Raw genomic sequence first — 27,657 nt, forward strand, 5'->3', positions numbered from 1 at the left:
GCACTAAACCGATAACATTTGAAAACTTTGGTAAACTTATAAAATTTTCATGCATTCAGGGTTCACATGCCCATGTGAACAGGCACACAGCCACCAGACACACCTGTGTCACAGGCCGTGCAAAAACAGGGCATACATACTGACTTGCATCACACGGCCGGAGACACGTCCGTGTACCATAGCTATGTGAAATCTAGAGGGTATATTAACTTGCGTCACATGGCTGACCACACGCCCATGTGCCAGCCCGTGTGCCACACATGACCAGTAGACACGCCTATGTGTCTAAGCTGTGTAACCCACTGACTTGTTTAACTAAGATTTAGGGGTCACACGGTCGAGTCAAACGCCTGTGTGCTCAACCGTGTGGCATGAAAATAGGCTTGATTCAAGCCATTATTCCCACCTATCATTCATTTACCTAAAAGCATTCATTTAGCATCATTTTCACATACAATAGGCAACCAAAAATGACCATTTCATGTACATTTCATGCCATTTAAATTCCATCCATTTCACTACTCAAATCCATAACCAAAATCATGCCAAAACAATATGCCATAACCTTAACTTCTATATGCATTTTCTCACCATCTTAGTAACTATTTCATGTCTCAAAACATATCAATTCATCATCTTAAAACCAGTTCACAACATGCCATTTCTCAACCATGACACATCATTGATAATTAACCATCTAGCAAATACATGAATCCATACTAAACTTGCCAAAACATAAGACATTATATGCATCATATATCACTTATCAAACTTATGAATTAAGCCAACTTATATGGCCAAATACACACCAACATTTACAAGCCAAATCTCATGGTTAATATCAACACTCAAAACTTATCAACAACTCACTAGCCTATACATGCCATATACCATATTTACTAAGCATCCAAAAATACCAACAAGTAGTCGATAGTGTGATGATAGTTCCTGATAATCCCCAATATCCGAACTAGCTTCAATAATCTATAAAACAGGGAAAGAACACATAGAGTAAGCTTTAAAAGCTTAGTAAGCATATACAAATAAAATTACCACATGAGCAAACATCATTTCCATCAATAGGAAAAATATAAGTAAGCACATATAAGCTTACAAACCTTTCCAATGTATACATATTCAATATCGTAAATGAATTCATCAAATACTTTCCTTTTCAATACTCGTATGAATCTCGTATGTACCTGAATCACTTAACTCATTCACATATTCTTTCTCGACTTAACTTTACCCATTGAAACTTTTGGAATTGTTAAGGATACTCGGAAATCACATATAGCTCGTACAATGTCATATCCCAGATATGGTCTTACATGTTATCACATATCGATGCCAATGTCCTAGACATGGTCTTACACAAAATCATATAACGATGCCAATGTCCCAGACATGGTCTTACACGTAATCACAATACAATGCCAATGTCCCAGACATGGTCTTACATGTAATCACAATACAATGCCAATGTCCCAGACATGGTCTTACATGTAATCACATCTCGGTAATCCTAATGTCATGACATTCATATCCTATACTATTTCTAGGGTTTGTACGGGACTTTCGAAAATCATAACTTCGTCGATTCTTGCTCATATTTGCTCATTCAGCATTCATAGTAGTTCAATGATAATTAACATGTATAATTCAATTTAAAGACATTTATTTGCATATGAACTTACCTCGTAGTCAAAATAGAGAGACTGGATCGACTATTCAATAATCTTTGATTTTTCCTGATCTAAATCCGATTTCTTTCGTTCTTGATCTATATACATTCAAAATTAACTCATTTATTCATAAAATCACTCAATTTAGTCCACAAACACATATTTGGGTATTTTACACTTTTTCCCCTAAAGTTCAACATTTTTAGAATTTAGTCCCTATTTCACAATTACAAAAAATTCACACAATTCAACAAGACCCATGCTTGGTACCATAGTGCCCCTAACAGCCCATATTTTTCATTTATTTCACATTTCAACCCCTCAATTTACAAATTTCACAAATTAATCCCTAATAAGCATTTTTACTCAAAATCACTTAACAAAACTTGTGTAACTATCAACAAATAATCATTTTTCATCATCAAATATTCAAAATCTCAAGCATCATCAATGGAATTTTACAAAATAATCAATACTTTCAAAAATTAAAGCATGGGCTAGCTAGAACACGAAGCAACGATCACAAAAACGTAAAAATCATCAAAAATCGAGCAAAAAACATACCTTAATCAAGATTAATGTGTGTCGAACCCTAATGGCTTCCAAAGCTTTATTTATTTTTGTTGTTCGATTAAGATGAAGAGAAAATAAAGATAATATGGCTTTTGTTTTGTTTCGTTATACTTAATACATAGTTTACCATTTTACCCTTGGTTATTAAACCATTTAATCATCAAATATAAGGCCATTAATGTCCATTAACCTTATCAATGGCATGATAACATCATAAAGACCTTTGGTGTAATAATCCATAGCAAATAGACACTCTTAACTTATAGCATGCAACTTTTACATTTTACGCGATTTAGTCCTTTTTTCTCAAATTGAGCTATTAAACGATAAAATTAAATCACGAAACTTTCACACATACATGCTATTATGCTGTAAACACATAAAATAATATTAAAATAATTTTTTAGCCTCAAATTTGTGGTTCTAAAACCACTATTCTGATTTAAGCTAAAATCGGGTTGTTATAGCACTTGGTGCCAAGGCGTGTTTTCGGTCGGACTAGCTCTTACAGGCATTTGACGTGTTCCAGTTGGTTTACTTGTGTGCTTATATCCATGTAACGTTTATTGAGTAGTAATTCTAGTATTAAAGTATTGTATTGAATTTTTTGATGGTCCAGTATTATTCATGAATTCTCGGTAGTAACTTATTTTGAATATGATAGACCTCTCAGGAAATTATTAAATGAAGCTTGTACTTGAAGTGTATAAACTCACTAGATATGAACTGTGTCTGACAGGAAATTTGACCATTAAGTTTTAATAGTTTAAAATATCATGTTTAGTTTGGTAAGATTTACCGTTTTTATTCATCGAACTTACTAAGCTTTATAAGCTTACTTATGTTACTTTTTATTTTCTTGTAGATATCATTTTCTGGAATGGGCGATCGGATCAAACTTTGAGTCACACTATTCAGTTGATTTCGATAGTTTTTAGATGTTTATTTTGTAACCTAATTTTGGGCCTAGTCGGAACAGTGGTTTTGGAACCACAAATCCGAGGTCAGAGAAATTATTTAAAAATTATTTTATGTGTTATAGCATGATTATATGAGTGTTTTAAATTTTTGGTGAATTAATTTCAATGATTGCATGCTTAATTTTGAAAAAAGGACTAAATCGCATAAAGTGCGAAAATTTTGTTCTACTTCCTAAAGGTGTCAAATAGTTATGGAACATTAAATTAGAGGCCTTTATAGAGTAAATAGACCACAAATTTGTTAGTAGCTAAACATGGAGACAAAGAAATTGTAAGGTCAAAGTTAGGTGAAATTTGGTGACTAATTTGACTAGAAATATAATAAAATAAGGAGAAGCTTTCATCTTTTTCATTCTCTCTTTCTTCTCCACTAATTTTTTCCAAGAAAGAAGGCCATGGGAGCTTAAACTTTTCAGCAACTTTAGACTCTTGCAAGTAAGTGATTTTGATGGTCTTTCTTGATGATTTTTAGTACTTTTGGGGCCCTTGTAGCTTAATCTAACTAATGGGGGGACTATTTTGCAAAATGGTTGAGAACATAGGGTTTTTCCATGAGAGCAATCATGTTGGTTGCTGAATTTTTATAAAAGAAAATGAATCATGGTTGTTAAATAAACAACTTTAGTGAAAGGGGTTTTCATGAAAACATCTAAAAGGGACCATTTTATAAAAGTTACAAAATAAGTAGTAAAGGTGTGAAATAATTGGATTTGTGTGTTGCAATTAGCTTAAAATATATTCAGCTAGGCTTGGTTAATGATGAAATTTGATGAAAATCAATTTACGAGCCTTGGAGCAAAATCGTAATTTTATGGAAGTCTAAAGGCAAAGCGGTCATTTTGCCAAAATATGAATTATGAAATTTCTTGATTAATGTGATGATTAAATTAGTGAATTTTATCATTATAGATCAAGAAATACAAAATCTGGACCTAGATAGGAGGAAGACCAAGGTAGTAGACTAATTCAATCTAGTCGCCCACTTTTTGTATACCGAGGTAAGTTGTATATAAATAATACAACTTTATTGTTATTATGTATTGAACAATTAATATGTCATAAAGTTTTTGATTATTGCTGTGATTATGCATGATGAAAACTTATGTAGTAAAAACTCACGGTTAAACCTTAAGAATAGATTGGATATCTATGCCGTGACATTTGGTTGACATTTATGCTAATGTAAGACCATGTGTGGGACATGGCATCAGACACATTATGTGAGCCAGTGTAAGACCATGTTTGGGACATGGCATCGGTATTGATATGTGTGCTAGTGTAAGACAATGTCTGGGACATGACATCAGCATTGAGACGAGAGCTAGTGTAAGACCTTGTTTGGGATATAGCATTGGCCTCGACGTGTGAGCCAGTGTAAGACCATGTTTGGGACATGGCATCGGCAATTTACCCTCTTGTATAAGGCTTATCGGATATCCTTTAGTATTCTAAATGGTTCCACGGGTTATTTTAAGCATATGATAAAGTTATGAAAGAATATAATCCTATTGTGAGTAGTACAGGTTCTTACTCGAAACTCATAAGATATAAGCTTAGTTATGATGCCTTAATGGTAAGGATGAAATTGAGTAAGTTCTATCTATGAGAATGATTTCAGGATGATCTTGTAATTTCTGGCTTATTCTTGTAATGTGTAAATATGTAGTAAATTTACCATTGTTAAATCAAGAATGTTGTGCTGATTTATAATATGCTATATGATTAAGGATGCATGGTTAATGTTGTTACTTATTTACATGCAACTTACTAAGCTTTATGCTTACTCCCTTTCCTTTCCATTTTCTTATAGTACCGCCAAGCTAGCTCGGGGATCAAGGGGAGTCAGAGACTCGATCACACTATCAATCGAAATATTTGGGTAAAATTAGCTTACCATTTTGAGTATGGCATGTTTAGGGATTTAGTCTTTTTGTTAAGTGTCATGTTGGTTTAGCCATAAGTGTTGGCTCATATTGATGTGATATTCTTTTTGTATAGGCAATTGATGTTGGTTAATATTGATTATAGCTAAATGCATTTAATAAGGATTTTCATGGATGTGGTTATTACATGGTCTGCATTGATAATTAGAAGATGTTGTATGTGATAGAAATTAGATTAGAATCGATGTGCGGATGTTTGGTTGTGGTTGTTTTGGGTATGTGTTTATGCTTGGTCTGGATATGTTTGATGTTATGTAGGTTGGTGCAAGTAAGGGTGGCAAAATGACTTGGTAGATAGCCTTGTTTTTGTCTACACGGGTAGACACAAGGGCATGTGTCTAGATCGTGTGTGACACAAGGTCTACCCCATGTGTAGTTAGGCCGTGTGTCCCTTGCACCTAAATGTAGCAAAACAAAATGCCCAGTAGTAACCACACGGGCGGAGACACGATCGTGTGGAGGACACGGCCATAGTACATGGGCATGTGCCTAGGCCGTGTGAAGTCTGCACCTTAATTGGGAAATTAAATTCACCACACAGCCTAGCACACGGGTGTGTGCCTTGGCCATATACCCCTAAATGGTTGATGACATCAGAAATAGAACGTCAATGTTTTAGTACACGGGCGTGTCATGGTCCTGTGAAGGACACGGGCCATGGACACGTGCGTATACGAGGCCGTGTAAAATCCCCTGTAGGTTTGAAATGAAAAATAAATCCACACGGGATAGGGACACGGGCGTGTCCCAATAGTTCAGGCCGTGTGAGCTACACGGGCCTTCAACATGCCCATGTTAAGAGGACACACAGGCATGTCGCCCTCCCACATGGGCGTGTGCCCTTGTTTAGATTGAAATTATTCAAAGTTTTCAAAAGTGTTCGGTTTATTCTCTAACCATTTTCAAAGCTTGTTTTGGGCCTTATAGGTTCATATTAGGGATGTTAAGAGGAAGTTTGAAAGTTTTAAATTTGAGCGAAATTCTATGACCCGAAATTATTTGTATACAAGTGTTTAAGTCTAGTAATGCCTCGTACCCTATCCCGGTATGGGATATGGGTAAGGGGTGTTACATATTTTGGCTTCTATGGCATGTGAGAAAAAATAAAATAAAAAATAAAAATAAAAACACACACAAATTTTACGTGGAAACCCTTTCGGGAAAAAATCACGGGCAGAGAAGAAGAAAATTCACTATGTCGAAAATTTGAATCAATACAAGAGGAATAGACTATGTCTATTTATAGGCTTGTAAAGCCATATTCTAGTAGGATTGAAACACCTTATCCTAATCAATATAAAATAGATGAAGTTTAATAAAGTTTAAAAATTTATTCTAAAATAAAATAAAAGAAGTCTAGTTCTATATGGATTTTACTTTTATTTTATTTTCCATCGTATTTTATTTAAATAAGAATTTGGGTCACTTAATTCTAACAATCTCCACCTTGACACAAATTCTCAATGAATAAGTTTTTCATCGCGAACTTTCAATAAACAAGTTCTCCACCTCTTCCATAAAACCCCTTAAGGGTTTAACTTCAACAATGAACACCAACCAAGTCTAAGCAATGCTCAAACTTGGTTATAGGAAGTGACTTAGTCATCATATCTGCAGGATTTTCATGAGTACTAATTTTGCTCACAACAATATCACCACGAGCAATAATATCACGAACAAAATGATACCGAACATCAATGTGTTTTGTTCTCTCATGAAACATTTGATCTTTTGTAAGAAATATGGCACTCTGACTGTCACAAAATACTGTGTTGATTTGAAGGTCTTCATTGAGTTCACTAAAGAGTCTCTTCAACCAAATAGCTTCTTTACAAGCCTCAGTAATCGCCATGTACTCAGCTTCAGTGGTAGACAAAGTGACTATAGACTGCAAAGTGGCTTTCCAACTGATTGCATAACCTCCAATTGTAAAGACATAACCTGTGAGAGATCTTCTTTTATCAAGGTCTCTAGCAAAATCAGCATCAACATACCCTATGACCCCATCTCTAGTTCTTCCAAACTGTAAGCAAACATTAGTAGTACCTTGTAAGTATCTTAGAATCCACTGAACTACTTTCCAGTGTTCTTTACCGGGATTCGCCATGTATCTGCTAACTGTACTGACTGCATATGATAAATTTGGACGTGAACAAACCATAGCATACATGAGAGATCCCATTGCACTAGAGTATAGAACATGTGACATGTACTCAATCTCATCATCTGATTATGGAGACAAAACTGATGAAAGTCTGAAATGGGCTGCTAAAGGAGTACTAACAGGCTTAGCACTCTGTATATTGAACCTGCAAAGAACTTTCTCAATGTACCCCTTCTGACTTAGGTACAATTTACTTGTTTTTCTATCTCTGAGAATCTCCATTCCAAATATCTTCTTTGCTGGTCCTAAATCTTTCATCTCAAATTCTTTACTTAGTTGGGTTTTGACATTTCTTATCTCTCCTTTATCTTTTGCTCCTATCAACATGTCATCAACATAAAGAAGTAGATACACAAAAGAACCATCACTGTTTTTCTTAAAGTAAACACAATTGTTAAAACTACTTCTTTTGAAATCATGAGAAGTCATAAAGGAATCAAACCTCTTGTACCACTATCTTGGTGACTGTTTCAAACCGTAAAGGGACTTTTTTAGCAAGCAAACATAGTTCTCTTTTTTTGAGACTATAAAACCCTCTGGTTGTTGCATGTAAATATCCTCCTCAAGTTCTCCATGCAGAAATGCAGTTTTTACATCTAACTGCTCAAGCTCCAAATCATGCATGGCCACAATACCAAGCAAAGCTCGGATCGAACTATGCTTAACAACTGGAGAGAACACATCTGTGAAGTCCACTCTTGGAATTTGACTGTAACCCTCTGTAACAAGCCTTGCTTTATATCTGGGTTCTTCAACTCCTGGAGTCCCTTCTTTCTTTTTAAACACCCATTTACAACGAAAAACCTTTTTACCTTTAGAAAGTTTCACAAGGTCCCATGTTCTGTTTTTATGGAGTGATTCCATCACTTCTTGCATAACAAACATCCACTTTTCTGAGTCTTCACAGCTAACCGCCTCAGAATAATTAGATGGCTCTTGATTCGCATCTATATCTTCAGCCACATTTAAAGCATAAGCAACTAGATCAGCCTTGGTATACTTCTTTGGAGGTTTAATTTCTCTTCTAATTCTGTTTTTGGCGATAGAGTATTGTGGTGAAGAAGCAACTCTATTCTCAACTTTTGTTCTAGCTTGAGGAGTTGACTCTGTATTAATCTGATGCTCCACCTGATTTTGATTTTCTTTATTGGAAAAGTCTTTAAGAGATAAGTTAGGTAGCATAGTAGTTTCATCAAAAACAATATCTCTGCTAATCGCAACTTTTCTATTTTCAAGACACCATAACTTATACCCTTTTACACCAGCTTTATAACCAAGAAAAACACATTTAATGGATCTCGGTTCCAATTTTCCATTATCAACATTAGCATACATAGGACACCCAAAAATCTTTAAATCAGAATAATTAGCAGGATTACCAGACCATACCTCTTGTGGAGTCTTTTTCTCAATGGCAACGGATGGAGATTGGTTGATTAAAAAACATACAGTAGAAGCTGCTTCTACCCAAAATGACTTCGATAAGTTGGCATTTGACAACATACATCGAACCTTCTCCATGATCGTTCTGTTCATTCGTTCTGCAACGTCGTTTTGCTGTGGAGTATGACGAACTGTTAAGTGTCTCATGATCCCTTCTGACTTGCACAATCTATTAAATTCATCATAACAGAACTCTAAGCCATTGTCTGTGTGGAGGTATTTTATCTGTTTTTCCATCTGTTTTTCAATCATAATTTTCCAAGACTTAAATGCGAAAAACACATCACTTTTCTGCTTCAAGAAGAATGCCCAAACTTTTCTGGAAAAATCGTCAACAAAGGTTAGCATATAATTAGCTCCACTTCTCGAAGGCACTCTGGATGGCCCCCACAGATCAGAATGAATATACTTCAATATTCCCTTCGTGTTATGGATTCCTCTAGTGAATCGAACTCTCTTTTGTTTCCCAAAAACACAGTGCTCACAGAAATTTAGTTTGCAAATTCCTTGCCCATCAAGAAGTCCTCTTTTACTCAATTCTACCATGCCATTCTCACTCATATGCCCTAGGCGCATATGCCAAAGTTTAGTAATATCATCATTTGACAAGGAAGAGGAAGCGATAGCTACATCACCAGTAACAGTACAACCCTGTAAAACATATAACTTGGAAGTTTTTCTTTGCCCTTTCATCACAACAAGGGAACCTTTGGAAATCTTTAAAATCCCACTTTCAGCTATATATCTGTACCCTTTTGAATCAAGAGTACTTAACGAAATTAAATTTCTCTTCAATTCTGGAACATGTCGTACCTCACTAAGCGTTCTGACAACTCCATCAAACATCTTAACTTTAACTGTTCCAACACCTGCGATTTTACACGAAGCATTATTTCCCATCAAAACAACACCTTCAGACACTGTTTTGTAAGTTGTAAACCAATCCCGATTGGGACTCATGTGGAAGGTGCAGCCTGAATCAAGTATCCATTCCTCGCTTACTTTAGAATCATTGATAGAAGCAACTAGAAGTTCACCATCGCTGTAATCTTTTACAATATCAGCTTCATCGAAATTTTCTAGTTGTTTTCCCTTTTGATTCACAGCCTCCCTTTTAATCTTATTTTGTAGCTTATAGCACTCAGATTTAATGTGCCTTTTCTTCTTGCAGAAGTTACAAGTTTTACCTCTGTTTTAAGACTTCAATCTACCTTTAGATTTACTACGAGGATTCCGTTCCTGTGTCCTACCACAATCATCATCAGCATTCTGGTCTTGTCTCCCACGAACAATGAGACCCTCTCCCTGAGAGTCGGGTTTAACCACAAGATGCTTCATCTTATCATACGAGGTTAAAGAATCATAAACCTCATCAACTGTGAGAGACTCGCGGCTATATAAAATTGTGTCTCTAAAGGTTGAATAAGACGGAGGCAACGAACAAAGTAGAATCAACCCTAGATCTTCCTTATCATACTGAACCTCCATGGCTTCCAAGTTTGAGAGAATTTCTTTAAACACTGTTAAGTGTTCGTGTACAGACGCACCTTCCTCCAAACGATGAGCATAAAGACGCTGCTGCATATGTAACTTGCTTGTTAGAGTTTTCAATATACATATTTGTTCTAGCCTCTTCCATAATGCAGCGGCAGTCTTCTCTTTCATCACATCCTGCAAAATTTCGTTGGACAAATGCAGATGTAATTGTGTTAACGCCTTTCGATCCTTACGCTTCTTCTCTTCATCTGTTAATGTCGAAGGCATCTTATCTATCCCTAGCAGGGCATCCTCCAGATCCATTTGTGCAAGAACTGCTTGCATCTTAATTTGCCACAACGCAAATCTGGTGTTGCGATCCAACAGCAGAATTTCATACTTCAAAGACGCCATTACCGTGATCGAGATGAATAACCCGGAAGCTCTGATACCAATTTAAGAAAAAATAAAATAAAAATAAAAATAAAAACACACACAAATTTTACGTGGAAACCCTTTCGGGAAAAAACCACGGGCAGAGGAAAAGAAAATTCACTATGTCAAAAATTTGAATCAATACAAGAGGAATAGACTATGTCTATTTATAGGCTTGTAAAGCCATATTCTAGTAGGATTGAAACACCTTATCCTAATCAATATAAAATAGATGAAGTTTAATAAGGTTTAAAAAACCTTATTCGAAAATAAAATAAAAGAAGTCTAGTTCTATATGGATTTTACTTTTATTTTATTTTCCATCGTATTTTATTTAAATAAGAATTTGGGTCACTTAATTCTAACAGCATGTAATAGGTTGAGATGCAAATGTTTTGAGATTTGGTATGTATATATGATGTGACCTATCATAAGTGTGGTTGCTTGTAAGATTAAGATGTGAATGCCATGGTAATGTTGTGTGTTCACTTGTATTGTGGTTAATTTGTAATATTTTTGCATTGTTAATGTTTGGAGTAAAACTTTGATATGTTTAAAATGGGTAGAAATGTGTACAATTGTGCTAAGTGTGAGCTAATTTTATATATTTGTGGTATGAAAGTATACCTTTTGTCTTAAATTGGTTTGTTTTGATTTGAGGTGCCTTTGAATGGCATATTAGTTAGAAGGTTTAGGTTGTTTGAATTGATATGTTTTTGAATGTTTAAAGTGTTCTTAAGTCAATTGAATGCAATATCAATTAGGGTAACTTGTTGGGAAAGTTTAGGTTTTGAAATGGCTTGTTTTGAGGTTCCTAAAACTCGTTTTAAGCCTAGTAAATGTATGCTATGATTGAATTTTGTTTATTTATTTTATTTTATTTAGATGTTTATAATTATAATAACTTGGTGTTACTTGTTATGAACTGTTAACGTGTCGTAACATCACATAACCCTAATCCGACGACGGTGACAGGTGAGAGGTGTTACAAGTAACTTGCTAAAAACTGAATAATTGAACAAATCGATACATGAGCTAGTTAAATTAAGCTTTCATGATTATGAATCTATAAAAAATTACAAGAGAATGGTTTAATTACCTTATCAAATTTATAGTTGAATGTGAAAAGAACTTTTTGAAGCTTTCTTCCTTTTCCATCTATGGTGGACGGTGGGAGAATGAGGAAGATGGTGAATTCTCCACTATCTATTATATTTATACTTTCATTAGGCTTTAATTAAGCTAGTTTAATTAGCTTAATTAAGCTTATTATTAATTAACCTAAGTGGAAAAATCATCAACTTCCACCATCTCATGCTATGAATTTGGTTTATTTACCATTTTGATCTTTTGGATAATTGTTATTTAGATCCTCAAGCCTTTTTTAAATTAAAACTCAATAACGATTAGACTTTTACTATTTAGTCTCTAAATTTTAATCAATTATCTTTTCGGCTAATTTACTTAACAAATATTTATTATATTCTCATATCTACTCCGTAAATATTTCTATTTTATATTTATGGGCTCGATTTACGAAAATTAAATTTCGAAATCATATTTTTCAATACCACTAAAAATCAAATTATTACATCACTAGCGGGGGATAGGGGAGGGCTTATGGACCACGGGTAGAGTTAGGGAAAAAAAGAAGAAAGTAAAAAAAAAAGAAAAAGTAAAGATTATTTCAAAGTAATTCCTTTAAACAAAATTATGTAATGTGCATATATAGACACTTTTCCTAAATGTGATAATTAATTTTTAAAAATTTTATGCTAAAATCAAATTTTAAAATATATAATATTATAGATAATATATAAAAATATTTAATTTAAATAAAATGGGAAATTATCTAATTATTTTTGTTTAAAATTTAAATATTTTTATTATCAACGAGAAAAAATGATGTTATAAAAATGCTTCCATGTAAATATTTAACTTCAACAAATTCACCTAAAGTTTTTTTTCTAACATTAATTCTATTAAAATATTTAAACATTAAAATAATAACAATAAAATCACTTACGTGTTTTTATAGTTAAAGAGTTATCGCACCAAAATGTTTTAAGTATATTTTCTAAGATTAGTTAATTCTAGAGACCGGGTTCGGGTTAGTTCAATCAAAATTTAGTCCCGTTTTCTAGGCTTGGCCCTAAGATGGGCTTAAAAATTTATTCAAACTCAGCTTGAATTAAAATGTTAAAATTCGAGTTCGGCATGTCTGTATTAATTTTTTATATAATTTTTTAAAAATATAATAAATCAAAAATACAAAAAAATTTAAAACAAATGTTTTCCAATAAATTGAAAATAGATTAAAAATATGTATATAACAACAAAATAGTAACAACATATTAGTGACATGATAGCAATAGTGAAAAAATAAGAAAATAGCAACAAAACAATAAAAAAAGGGCAAGAAAATAGTAAAAAAAACATTATTTTTTTTTGCATATTCGGGCCGAGCTCGGGCTAAATTTTTTACCCAAGTCCATTTTTGGCCTATATTTTTATCAAAATTCTCTCACTTTTCAAGCTGGCCTTTAGGCTAGATAGCCCAGCCCATGAGCAAGACTAGTCAATATATTATTTATAGAAATAATATTATATTAAATATAAATATGATAAATATATGAACCATTTTTAGTAAAATCTCTAATAATCTTTTTATAAATTTAGCATCAATAAAATGGATAAATTAACCTTTTAAATTTATATTTATTAAATTTATTTCAAGCATAAATTTATCTTAAAAATTAATCATGGATAATATTTAAAAAATAAAAACTAACCTAGATAATATAAATTTATTTTAAATAAATAAAAAATTATTTAAGTTAAAATAAAAAACTATAATTCATTTAATTTAACTTAAATAATAATTTTAAAGAATAGAAATTATCTTTTAAAAATATAGAAATTAAATACTTTTATATGAACATTTTTAGTAAAAATATTATTATAAGTTTTAAATATCTTTTCACAATAATAAAATCTCTAATAATCTTTCCATAAATTTAACTTCAATTAAATCGATAAATTAAAATTTTGAATTTATATATTTAATTTTTAATTTATGTTTAACTAAGAAAATATTTATTTTAAACATAAAATTGAATTAAAAATTAAGTATGGATAATATTTAATTATTAAAATAAAAGTAACCTAGATAATATAAAAATTTATTTAAGTTAAATTAATGGATAAATTAACTATCATTCATTTAATTTAACTTAAACAATGATTTAAAATAGACATTATCTTTTAAAATATATAGAAATTAAATAATAAAGAAAACTTGACTTTGTTATATTAAATATATAAATATATATCGTATTACTACATTAATATTACTGTAGCAAGTTTAATTTGTGCTTTTTAATGTATTTATTTTAACTAATTTTCGAATAAGATGTTATTAAACTTGTGTTTTTCTGATCATGGATGAAATTGGTGTGTCGAAGCTCAAAATTAAACAAAATAGACTAAATTGGAACGTAAAGCAAAAAGAAAGGCCAAATTGAAGAATTAAAAGAATTAGTGGTTGACTGGTTCACATCATATTATTTTTAAAATTGTCAAAATCTTATAAATAGTTTGAATTTGATCTTTAATTTAATTTTTAGATTTTTTTAGGATAAACATGCTAAATTTAGCATAAGGAATGTGTATAAATACTTAGTGTCGGTGACACTTGAGGACACACTTGGTTTTTGGAATAAAACAATTCTTTTCTTTTTCTTCATTTCTGCGATAGTAAGTTTTAGCATACTGCCATTCATTTTTTTTTTTCCATTTTGACATTTTGAGTAATTTGTTTCCCAAGCCCCTCTCCCTTTCCATCTTCTACCAATTCCATTAAAGATCATTTCCATATACCAACTAGCATGATTAACTTTATGCTTAGTTAAGTTCCTTTTAACTTTAACCTGGTTATCGCTCCGACAAAAAAATCATGAGATATGAACCCACAGTAAAAACTTTTCAATTCAGTATTCGTTATCTCTTTGATAAATGGGATATTACAAATTCGTCCCTTAAAGTTGATTCATTTTTAATTCAAAAAGCGCGTGTTGTGTTGGAATTATTCGGCGTACAGTTGGAAAGTTGAGTCGGTCGTGCTATACTCGAATTTTCGCGAACAAATTGACATGTTCAATTGGAAAAAGCTAGTTGGATTCCATTAAGAGAGATAGTGATCGAATTTAAACGACCTACGTGGTTGCAACCGTTAATTTGAGTTGGGCTTTCTAGATTGCAAATTTGTCGAAATCTTAAATTACGGGCACGTGTCACATGATTAGAAATTTGGCAAGGGTTAATTTGCAGGTCATACGAGAATCGACTACAAGAGGGAAAATTGGCTGTTGAGGTGTCCTTAATCGCTATAACCAAATTATCGATTAGAAGAGAAAAACCATTTTTCAAGGATCGGTTCAAATTCGGAGTATACCGAGGCTGAGGCTAAGTTTTAATATATTCAATTCCTTGATTTGATTTAATTCACTTAATTTTATTTTGCAATCTCAAATTTTTTTATTTTATTTTCTTTAATTCACAGGTTGAGGGCACGGCACCAAAAAATTTGGTTAGGAAAACAAAAGAATTAGCAATCCAGTCTTTGTGGGATCGACCCTTTTACTCTATACAACTATTTAATTAAGTTGGAGTGTAGGAATTTATATTTGGTGGTTTTAACACCCATCAAATTTTTGTGTCGTTGCCGAGGATTGAAAAAATTTCTAATTTTCGTGTGTTTTCTTTATGACTAGGTCAGAATCGATGACTCTAGCATTTGAACCGGAGATAGAAAAGTTGGCTTGAACACTTTGAAGATAAGCAATTTTGCGCGGAAAACGACCACAACCCGACTTTGAAACAAGATCTTATATCAAAGATATTTTCTCATTCGACAAATCAGATGAAATGATAGATCAAACTATACCTCAACTCGGAGCAATACTAGATGAACAACAACCACTATGCATAATTTATCCGGCGGGTAAAACACAGTTCAAGTTAAATTCAGGGTTAATTCATTTATAGCCCACTTTCTACGGTTTGAAAAACGAGAACCCCCACACTCATCTTAAGGAATTTCACATGGTTTGTATAGGCACGAAACCACAATGAGTAACCGAGGATCAAATTAAACTTCGAGCTTTTCCTTTTTCATTAGCCGACTCTGCTAAAGAATGGCTATTTTATTTACCTCTAGGATCTGTTAATACATGGTCTGATATGTCTCATTTGTTTCTTGACTGGTTTTTCCTAATAGCTTGAGCAACCGAATTAAGAAGTATTGTCGGAATACAATAAAAAGAGATAGAATCACTTTATGACTATTAGGAGATATACAAGAAGTTATGCGCAAGTTGCCCACAACATGGCCTAACTGAACAATCGCTTTTTCAATATTTCTATGAAGGGTTATTCCTTATAGAAATGAAAAGTACTTGTTAGGCCGCTAGTAGAGGAGCACTTATTAACATGACTCCTCAAAGAGCAAGAGAATTAATTTTGACCATGGCTGCAAATTCTCAACATTATCGACCAATTACAGAACCTATAAGAAGGGTTCATGAGATAAGTACTCTATCATTAGAAAATAAAATTGAAAAGCTCACTAATGTAGTTCAAAATTTGATTATAGGAAAAACGAACCCAACTAAGTTGTGCAAAATTTGTGACATGCTTGATCATCCAACAGACTTATGTCCAATCTTACACGGGAACACAACAGCACAAGTCAATGCCATTGGAAACTTCTTAGGCTCACCTAAAAGGTGTTTTTATCCATATTCGAACACTTACAATAAAATGTAGAAGGACCACCCAAATCTAAGCTATGGGTCGAACCTTCGATACAATCAACCGTGTCAACCAAGGCCACCTCCTCCTCAACAGCATCAACCCCCAAAGTCATCCCTTGAAACCATAATAGAGAGGTTAGCCAATAGTACTGAAAAACTCCAACAAAAGAAAGAAATACATTTTCAAGAGCTAGACAAACAAATGAGTAAGCTTGCGCTTACAGTTAGTCATTTAAAGAACCAAGGGAAACTGTCATCTCAAACTGAGTCGAACCTATGTCAAAATACAAGTGCTATGATCGTAAAACATGTAACGATTTCGAAGACAGTACTTGGCATGAGTTATGATCACATCGTTGAACAATGAAAGTAAAAACCCGAACCAATAGCTCCCACGGAGCCAGCATAGCAGAAACCATTCGTTGTTCCACCCTCATTCCCTGGTAGGCTCGCCCAAATTAAAAAGGAGTGAGAGGAAAGAGAAATCCTTGAGACATTTCGAAAGGTAAAAATTAACATTCCTTTACTTGTTGCAATCAAACAAGTTTCATGCTATGCAAAATTCTTGAAAGAATTATGTATTGGCAAGAAGAAACTCCAAGGAAATGAGTGGGTAAATATGAGAGAAAATGTCTCTGCAATACTTCAAAGGAAGATCTCGCCTAAGTGTAATGACCAATATATATTTTTTATATCTTGCAAAATAGGTAATATTGGCATTAAGAAAGCCATGTGTGATTTAGGAGTGTCTATTAACGTAATGCCTTTATTTATTTTAAATTGCTAAACATGGGTCCTTTGAAAAAAAAAGGGTGATTATTCAATTGGCAAATAGTTCATGTGTGTATCCAGAAGAGGTGTTGGAAGATGTCCTCGTCAAGGAAACTGAACTAATTTTTCATGCAGACTTTTACATCATTGACATGGAGGACGACAACTCGAAAAAAAGTATTTCGATATACTACTCGAAAGACCATTTTTAAGCACTACATGTACAACAATTAATGTTCAAAATAGAACACTTACCATGGAGTTCGATGGGGAAATGGTAAATTTTAATGTTTATGAGGCAATGGTCCAACCCAATATCATGTCAAATATCTCTAGTGTAGATATTATTGAACCACTCACAAAATTGCATCTTGAATATCATGAAGATAATAGGATACAAGCTGCGCTTTGCAAGAATTTAGACATCGATACTATGGATAAACTGGAGGAATTAATGACATTCAAAGAGCCAATTTGTGAAGTCGTTATTCTTATAGAGACTCCACAAGTTCCTAGAAGTCAAGGTAAATATTTTGAACTGCCACATTTTAAAACTAAACTTTTGCCTTCTATTTTGCAGGCTCCGAAACTAGAACTCAAACCATTACTAAAACATTTAAGGATTTCGATAAAGAAAAAGGAAAACCCAAATAGAGAAGCTCAAAGACACCTCAATCCACCAATAATAGAGGAATCCAAGAAGTGCTTCAAGAACAATAGGAAAATGTTGAAATATTTCTACAAGAACTTCCAAGTGCACATAATGGAAGAATTAATTCTGGAGAAACCAAACAAATAACACTCAGGTCATTGAGCTAACAACATTAAACAAAAGCGCTTTTTGGGAGGCAACCTATATTTATTTATTTTAATTTATTTAATTTTGAATTCAGTTTAATTTATATTGAAAAAAAAAATAAAGATTATTATTTAATCTATTTTATTGTGTCGTTTTCTAGGAACAATGGTAGAGACTATCTTTTTCATCCAAAAATAAATTAGATTTGAATTTCTATGGTGTGTGCATGTCTTGTTAAATTTCAATGCTACCATTTGCTAAAACATACAACCATGACCAAACCGACAAAAATCAACCCGAACCGGCCAAAACCAATCCAAACTGCCTAAACCACCCTTTGTAAAATTAAATATACACGGGGAGTACACTTTACCCTTAAATTTTGATATTATTTTAATTTGCACATTGAGGGCAATGTGGGCTAATTAGGGAGGACATGCCATGCTATTTCTTCTTTGCATGTGTTTATTCACTAAGATAAATTCCTTAATTCGTTTCGAAAATGAACCTCTAATTCTTATACTCTTAGTTTATTTAAATAATTGGGTGAATCATAAATAACTATTACTTACTTGATAATACATATTTTGTAGAATTGAAACTATTATGACTTAGTCAATGTTTCATGTAAATTGTTGGCTCTTTTAAACTTGCCTAATGAAAGTACTCACTTAAATAAATTAATTAATTAATAAAAATTTGCTAATGGCTTCGTCAAGAGTGAAGATTCGGAAATGTGATAAAATTGAATAACCAAAATGAGGTGCTTGAGTTGTCATCTCATTTCGTGTCAAAAAGTTTGAGTGACGAACCAAAACTTGTAACACTCTGCTAACCGAGCTACCTTAAGAAAAGGGAAATAAATTGATTAAGGACATGCCAAATTGAGTAACCGGGATGAGGTCTTTCGGTTGTCATCTCATTTCACATAAAAAGATTTAACTATGTCTCGAATTTGTTAAAAAAAAATGTCGAATCGAGTAATCGGGGTGAGGTGATTGGGTTGTCATCTCATTTCGTGCAAAAAGATTTGACTATGTCTCGAATATATAAAAATAAAAATAAATAAATAAATAATATTGAGTACGATTATTGTACAAGTTTGATTAAGCCTAAATTTAGTGAAATAGTTGAGTTTAACATAATGTTTGAAATTTTATAAAATGCTTATTGATTGAACCTAGCAATTACTTCTTTTTTATTCACCTAATTGTTTGCATTACCATTTGACTGAGGAAGGGGGTTTGATTTCGAAAAAGATTATCGAATGATTTTTAGTAAACATCATGCTTGAGGACAAGCATCAGCTAAGTAGGGGGAATTTGATAGCACATTAAATTTCTGCTTTTAATGTATTTATTTTTGACTAATTTTTGAATAAGATACTACTAAACTTGTGTTTCTCTTATCAGGGATGAAATTGGTGTGCCGAAGTTCAAAATCAAACAAAATGAACTAAATTGGAACGAAAAGCAAAAATGAGGGTCAAATTGAAGAATTAAAAGAATTAGTGGTTATCTGGTTCAAATTAGATTATTTTTTAAATTTCCAAAATTCTATAAATAGTTTGAATTTGATCTTTAGTTTAAATTTTGATTTTTAAAATTTAATTTTTAGTTGATATTTTTTAGGATAAACATGTTAAATTTAGCATGAAAAATGTGTTGGTGATACCTAGTGTTGGTGATACTTGAGGACACACTTGGTTTTTGGAATAAAACAATTCCTTTCTTTTTCTTCATTTCTACATCAGTAAGTTTTAGCATACAGCCATTCATTTTTTTTTCCATTTCAACATTTTGAGTAATCCTAAGCCCTTCTCCCTTTCTACCTTCCACCAATTCCATTAAATATCATTTCTATACACCAACTAGCATGATTAACTTCATGCTTAGGTAAGTCCCTTTTAGCTTTAGCCTGGTTATCGCTCTGACAAAATAATCGTGAGATATGAGCCCATACTAAAAACTTTTCAATTCGGTATTCACTATCTCTCTGGTATATGAGATAGTACAAATTTGTCCTTTAAAGTTGATTGATTTTCAACTCAAAGCACGTTTTGGGTTGGAATAGTTTGGCATACAATTGGGAAGTTTATTCGGTCATGTTGTACTCGAATTCTTGCGAACAAATTGGCCTGTTCAATTGAAAAAAGCTAGTTGGATTCCATCAAAGGAGACAGTGATCGGATTTAAACGACCCACGCGGTTATGGCTATTAATTCAAGTTGGGCTTTCTAGATCACAAAGCTGTCGAAATATTAAATTAAGGGCACGTGTCACGTGGTTGGAAATTCGACAATGGTTGATTTGCAGGTCATACTGGAATCGACTACAAGAGGGAAAGTTGGCGGTTGAGGCGTCCTTGGTCGCTATAACCAACTTATTCATTGGAAGGGAAAAACTATTTTTCAAGGATCGGTTCAAGTTCGAAGCATACTGAGGCTGAGGCTGAGGCTGAATTTTAATATATTTAGTTCCCTAATTTGATTTAATTCACTTAATTTTATTTTGCAATCTCAAATCCGTTTATATTATATTATATTATATTATATTATTGTTTATTCTATTTTCTCTATCAACTAAATTCCCTCTTTCATTTATTTTACAATTTTGCACGCATAGGTTGAGGGCACGACAACTGTCTAGACTCAGAAATTTGGCCACAGAAACAAGAAAATTAGTAATCCAGTCCCTGTGGGATCGACCCTATTACTCTATACTACTATTTAATTAAGTTAGAGTATATAATTTTATATTTGGTAGTTTTGACGCCCATCAATTATAATATATAGTTTGAGATGAAAAATATACCAAAAGACATTTTTATTGTATTAACACATAATTTACTGTTTTTTTGCATTTGTAAACTGATTTGGTGGATTTGACTAATGGTGGGTTTCGATAAACGGTACGGTGTAGTGCGGTGTGTTTAGTTTACTTTGTCTCACATTACAGTATCGTTACAGTATTTAATTTTTTTGTCACCGCTATTTTTATATTAACCGTAGACAAACACACCGTCCATCTAAACCCACCCTAAATATATTATATATATAATTGTTATTAGATATAAAAAAAGATTATTAATTTCCTTTTTTTCCTTTTCCTTTTAAGACACCATAGGTATTCCAGATTTTAGTCATTTACAATCTCATACGTAAATGTCGTTTTGCTTCCATGGGTGGGAATGAGATATACTTTTCGGGTTTTCCCATACTTCTATGTAAATTAGAATCAATAAAGATATAATTTACCCTATATTTTTACCTTTGAAGTTGCCTAAAAACTTCAAATATGTAAGGAGATTTATTTCCATATTAATTCTGATTAGTTATCTACAATATTATTATTTATGAGTATTTGCAATGAAGTCTCTTATTTTAAAGTAATGTTTTGGTGAGGTGATTTGTCTCTTGTATTTTGAAAAGAGTCTAAAGAGATTTATAGAGTTTAATGAGCGTCTCGATTGATATAAATACGATTTGCAAGTTTATAGGGTAAGTATTAGCATTATGTGAAATATTAATTATGCATGATACACCTATAGGGGATCGAATCATCAGCTAAGGCTTAAATAACTCTATCTTGTGAGATTGTAGGTTATATCTACATCAACTGATGTGCTCTCTAAATTCCGTGAACCCTTTGGGTCTCTTTGGAGTTTAGAAGACAAACCTCCCACAAGAACAATACATTCCATTGAGGGAGTGAAACATTCCATGGTAAATAATCACCTTCAATAAAATTTATATCTTATCATATAAATTGATTTAAATTTATTGTATATGTTTTATAAGGTAACGGTAAATTTTAATATATTCTAATTGTTAATATAATTTTAGAATTATAACTTGGAAAATAATATTTCTCACAACATTCCATTATATAGTAAATTTTTTGTTCAACTATTCCATTATATAATATTATGGAATAGGTATGGCTAAATAATTATTGTCTATGCAAGTGTATTTTTACCCTGTTTTTTTGGGGTCAAAGGACCACAGTAATTTCTTTGGTAATTAAGGACCACAGTAATTTAGGTTTTCTCAAAAAAAAAAAAGAAAAAAGAAAAAAAAAAGAGATAAATTTGGTTGGATACAAAATAAGATGAACTTAAACAGGTGGGGAAATCATAATTAATGTAAAAGATATGCTTCTTCTTCTTCGTCTTCTTCTTCTATTTATGGTATCCTTTTAATATAAAATCCACTAATAAAGTTATGAATTTCCTTTTCAATTGGTTAACTTACCTCTTACACTTAAGGTATCCTTTTAATATAAAATCCACTAATAAAATTATGAATTTTTAATTTGATACCTTAAAATTATGCTTTATTTGTTTTTACCAAAAATAAATAGCTGTTTTGTATATAATCCCCATTCTAAAGCATGTAAATTGTATATATCCATCTAAAACTTAAGGTTCAAGCTTCAATGGGCAGTAAAGCAATTTTCAGTCTTGTCCTCGTATTAGTTATTTCAGGTTGCTATTATCATATTTTTTTTGTTAGTATCAATGGCAAATTAGGCTTAACTCAATTGATAAACATTAAGATTTGTCTACTTGAATTGCATGGATTTTTGAAGTAGAGAGACTGACATCTTAATTGCTGATCTAAATTTACAGGTAAATTTGTGCAGTCTGATTTAACCTTCAACTTTGACAATGAATGCTCGTTCTCAGTGTGGCTATCAGCCAGTCCTTCCGTTGGCGATGGTGATCCCGAGAGGGGGCCAGGCACATTGGAAATATTCTCCATGCCAGATCCTTGGACCGGTAGCCTCTGGTTACGGACGAAATGCTCGTACGATGCTTCCCAAATTAATTTTACTTGCGAGACCGGAGACTGCGGGTCTGGCTCGGTCGATTGCCAATCTCCACCACCAAAACCACCAGAGACACTCCTGAATTTCAACATTAACCAGAATGTGGTCTCTTACGAAGTGAGCCTGAACCATGGGTTCAATGTGCCGGTCCGAATTCAACCGATTGGTGGCACGTTGGTTGGAGGGTCCGAAGTGTGCCCCGTTGTCGACTGCATCAAGGATATGGGAGATGTGTGCCCTCCATCCTTGGTGGCTATAAACAAAAATCGAGCCTATGTGGGATGCAATAGTCCATGTGATGCGTTGAAAGATCCCAAATATTGTTGCACCGGAAGCTTTACAGGGCAGGCTTGCCAGCCTAATGACTTCTCAAAAAGATTTAAGGAACTTTGTCAGTTGGCACATACATATCCGGGAGACAACGATCCTCCAATATACAAATGCAGTGGGGCAAGTGCTTACAATGTTACATTCTGTCCTTTATAACTCTACCAATTCAGGCATTGTAATAATTCTTATTTGCAGCGCTAAACTATAACTAAATAAATGCAAAGTCCTGTTGTTAAATAATCCTGAATGAATCAAATTAAGTTGAATCCAGAAAAAAAACTGTTATTTTGGTTGACAGCAGAGTATTGAATACAGCAACAGAGTTGGAAAAAGCTAAGTAAAATAAAAGACACGAAACGTGGACCATTTCAGCCCAATTTCTCACGTTGTAACTGGTAAGCACCTGACTTAAGACTCTCCCCCCTTCTTTTATTTTCTAATTCTAGGGTTCCTCTTGGAAACCCTTTTTCCCCCCTCAATCGCCTAACTGTCTACATCAATGGCAAAGAAGAAATCACCCGGGAAGAAGAAGCAAAAGGTAAAGGGATTGAATCAAATTGAAAATGCTCCAAACTTCAGTAAGCAGTCCAGGAAAGCTGAACCTATGCCTTCCTCTTTTTCTTCCCCTGCTTCCCCATCCGCTTCTGGTATTTCAGTTTCTCTCTCTCTCTCTCTCTCTTGCGCATATTCTATCACCTTTCGTTTCTTTTTGGTGTAATTGGGTATGTTTAAATGTTGCTGGAGTCACAAATTTTATGTTACTCTTGATTATAGAGGAAGGATTGTTCCTCAAAGAATGAAATTTTCTTGTGAATTGGGTAATTGTTACGGTGTAAATGACCCTAAATGTATATCTTGGATATTATTTGAGGAGAAATATTGAACGTCGTAAATTTTAGTGCATCCATTATGAATAATTATGTATTTGCCACTTGTTCTGTTTGCATAATGATCTTAATTTATACGGATAATTCTGTATAACAACTTGATAAGAGCAGAATTTGTTAGGTTCTGAAGTTCTTTTAAGTGTATTGTATGATTATTCATTCAGTCTGTTATCACTTTCTTTGAAGTTCTGCTTCCAAGATAGAGAGACTGTTATAGTTAGCAATGCACAAAAGCATTTTGGAGAACTGTAACCTTTAATCTTGGTAACTGTTTCACAGGTTCCTTACAAGAGTGCTCCTATGATAGAGATGAAGCTTCCAGTGTAACCTTAACTAATTTCAATGATAAACAGGATGGAAATATAGTGGATGACTCAATTGCTTTCAGTGGCTCGTGTGATAAAAGATCAAGATTTGTGTTAAATTTCTATGAATTTCCGGCGTTAGAAGCTGAACCAATTGCTCCAGATACAGCTAGTGATCCATGCAGTGGTAGAGTGGTCCAGTATGTATAATGCTATGGGCAGTTTTCTTACGGTTGCTTTCATGTTATATTCTTTACTTACTTGAGAACTTTCTTTATCCCTTTTTTCTTGTTGAAGTAGGAACGTTGTGGAACAAAAGAGTGATGTGAAGAAGTTACAAGTTAGAGGAAGCACTGGTGTTTGCATAACTCCAGGAAATGCGGTATGGGCCAAAACAGCTTGCCAAGTGTGGTGGCCTGCTCAAGTAAGATACTGTTATTTTTATGTTGTTTCAAAATATGACGTAGATGATCTTTTTGTTTTGTATATACAGTCATGTGCGTGACAGAATCCATAGCTGCAGTTATATATTATATATATTGATTGTAGGATTTGCACTTTTTCCCTTCATTTTTGTTGATTTTTTGCTTTCTGGTTGTTGATGTGCATGTTCTGTAATTAAAAAGGGAAAAGAATTGTTGGAAGCCTGTTGGCACTTCTCTTCAAAGATCATCCTATACCTAATTTTATGCAGAATGGATTGAAATTCTTTCACCCGATATCAGTGGCTTTCAACTTGGAAAATGAAGTTCTAACCTTTTCACTTCTGAAACCCTTTTGTACTGATCTTTTCTAATGGAGATAGAAACTTTGCATAACTAAAGTACAGCAGCTAACAGCAGGTTTAATCATTTAAGTGTCTTTGACTAATACCTGTAACTTTCTTAGCCTGGGAAAACTTCTTTTTCCCATCTCCATTAGATAATTTCAGTTTTGACTTGAAACTTCTTGTTCTCTTCAGATATGTATTTTGCATGGAACAATTTTTCCCCTCTTCAGAAGTACTCTTAAAAGCTCTTACTTGACATTACAGATCATTGAAAAAAGGTCCGTTTTAGTTGATTCAACAATCCAACAAACCGAGGAACATGTTTTAGTAAAGTTTTATGGAAAACATGACAGGTATAGTACCCCCATTGTAAGCTAATGTAGCCTCTATCCTAGAACTGTGAAAGTTTTATTGTTCTACAGGATTTTTTCATTATATGATCTTAAATATTAGCTAATTTCTTTTCAGTGCTTGGATTAATGCAGCAAGAGATCTTTCAATGCTTGAGGATGTAAGTATAGGCTTTGTCTAGCCATGCCAAAATTATCGGTATTGATTTAGTTTAATAAATATTATTGTTCCTTAGAACTTGCAATAAAGAATCTGCTTTTGTTTCTTCTTTTTTTATATTCTTTCTTTCCACCTGTGATATTCATTTGAAGTATTTAGGAGGCTTGGAGGGGAATACCTCCTTTCTTGGTTTGTGCAATGCGAACGGAAATTTTATGGTGATTTTGAAAGTCACAACAAGATATGATAAAAGAAATAGTGGTTCTATGATATACATATATGGGAACTTGATGTTATCTTTAACTTATTTTTTTCAGCACATGAATTACGGGTTGGGTGAAATCTAATTTTAAAATAAGTGTTTTTCCTTTTTGCCAGTGCTTTGAAGAAAGGAGCTGCAATTTAATGGAAAATTTTCAAGATGCTTTGAAACAAGTATTGAATATTTCCATGAAATGTGCCATTTGTTTTCATTGCTTCATTTTTCAACTTCTGCAACTGTATTCTTGCCTAATTGCAGGCAATAGTACAGAGGAAGAAACATATAAAATCATGTAGGCAGTTGCCTGGAAGCCCTGATCCTTTCCCTCAATCTGATCGGCAAGACAAAAAATCTGGTTTGTGTTGCATTGCACTTATCTCTGTGTTACACTTTTAACCTTCTAACATACTTGAAAAAACAGAAGACAAATAAATTGAGCTGAGGAAGATACATGATTTAAAAGTTGGGGATATTCATCATTGCTTCATTCTTATTATCTCCTATACTTATTGTAGATCAAAAGACTGGAATACAGACAGGTCTTACGTGCCACTAGTCTATCCTCCATGATATACAGAAAATATCAATCTCTTCATTACTCTTAAATCTGATTGAGACACTTGGTGTAGTTATAAGTTTTTTGTCTAGTTGCCTTGCATTAAGACACTTGGGTTATCCAATTCCTTCATACTATTATGTTTTAATCCGCATTCTTTAAAATGTGAATCGAACTTAATATTTAGCATCGTTCTTATTTGGTTCATAGGCATTCTTATAGGTCTACTATAGTGTTATTCTTCAATTGTAGATTGAAAATTGATAGCATCTGTGGTTTGAGCATCTGGGCCTCATTACTTTGATGGTTAGAGGATTAGGATGCTAACTGCTTGTGGGGTTTGCAGTACCCAATTCTTAATGCAATGCTTCAACCTAATATGTTCCTATTTTCATCGACAAGCAAATATCAATTACATTTTCCTGTTTTCTTATCACCTGCAAAATCTGTTTAATTTCTAGAAAGAAATATATGTTATTTTGATAAATTTAGGTTCTACTTAAGATCTCTAATGCTTTTAATTTCCATGGTTTCACCAGAGAAAGAACTGTTCATCGTTCTTCTAAACCCAGCTTAATTTGGAACAGGTAAACATGCTTCATCATTATCAAGCAAAACTGGCAGTAATTTAGTCGGACAAGTAGGTAATAAGAAGGAAGGCAAGCCAAGAATTCATCTTAATGTGAGTAGCCACTCAAATTCTTGGCCAACTTGTCTTAAACTATTTGCTCGTAGCTATCATTAAAAGGTTTGATAATATTGTTTTTATAGGGTGCTAGATTTCCATTGAAATCTGGTGAAGGACCTCGGCGGCTAAAAATTATGCGGTATCTTGGTCTCACAGCTCCGATGGGATCTCCCTTCTAATCAATCACTCATTTAAAACTTGCTACAAAATGTTGTAAAAATGTCCAATTTTTAGTTCATATTACTACGATATGATTATTTTTATATTTACGTTTAGTAGGTCCATTATTTGTTGTCAATGAATGTGTTTGATAATGCATAGTAAATTTTTACTATTGAAGAAGAAAATTTTTTATAGTTTAATTATTAATGCGTTTGATAACTCATACTAAATATTACTTAATACGAAATTTCAAACAAAAAAGTGTTAAATGTAGATA

At 33.1% G+C, this 27,657-nt stretch overlaps 2 protein-coding genes across 3 annotated transcripts; both read left to right on the plus strand.

Annotated features, from left to right (window-relative positions):
* Positions 1-22,441: 22,441 nt before the first annotated feature.
* Positions 22,442-23,481, plus strand: LOC108457780 (thaumatin-like protein 1). The gene is made up of 2 exons (XM_017756917.2): positions 22,442-22,567; positions 22,712-23,481. The coding sequence occupies exons 1-2, from the start codon at positions 22,519-22,521 to the stop codon at positions 23,395-23,397; spliced, it is 735 nt and encodes a 244-aa protein (XP_017612406.1). The 5' UTR covers positions 22,442-22,518; the 3' UTR covers positions 23,398-23,481.
* Positions 23,482-23,652: 171 nt separating this feature from the next.
* LOC108457779 (uncharacterized) lies at positions 23,653-27,565 on the plus strand. 2 transcript variants are annotated; one of them, XM_017756916.2, is made up of 9 exons: positions 23,653-23,888; positions 24,408-24,633; positions 24,731-24,857; positions 25,467-25,555; positions 25,671-25,713; positions 26,091-26,147; positions 26,233-26,329; positions 27,118-27,212; positions 27,302-27,565. In XM_017756916.2, exons 1-9 carry the CDS (start codon positions 23,741-23,743, stop codon positions 27,395-27,397), a joined length of 978 nt encoding a protein of 325 aa, XP_017612405.1. In that variant the 5' UTR covers positions 23,653-23,740; the 3' UTR covers positions 27,398-27,565. The 2 variants fall into 2 exon arrangements, with proteins under 2 accessions (XP_017612405.1, XP_052882411.1); XM_053026451.1 differs by having other exon boundaries at positions 24,734-24,857.
* Positions 27,566-27,657: the final 92 nt, after the last annotated feature.

The sequence above is a fragment of the Gossypium arboreum genome, chromosome 4, assembly GCF_025698485.1.
Source record: "Gossypium arboreum isolate Shixiya-1 chromosome 4, ASM2569848v2, whole genome shotgun sequence".
NCBI lineage: Eukaryota > Viridiplantae > Streptophyta > Magnoliopsida > Malvales > Malvaceae > Gossypium > Gossypium arboreum.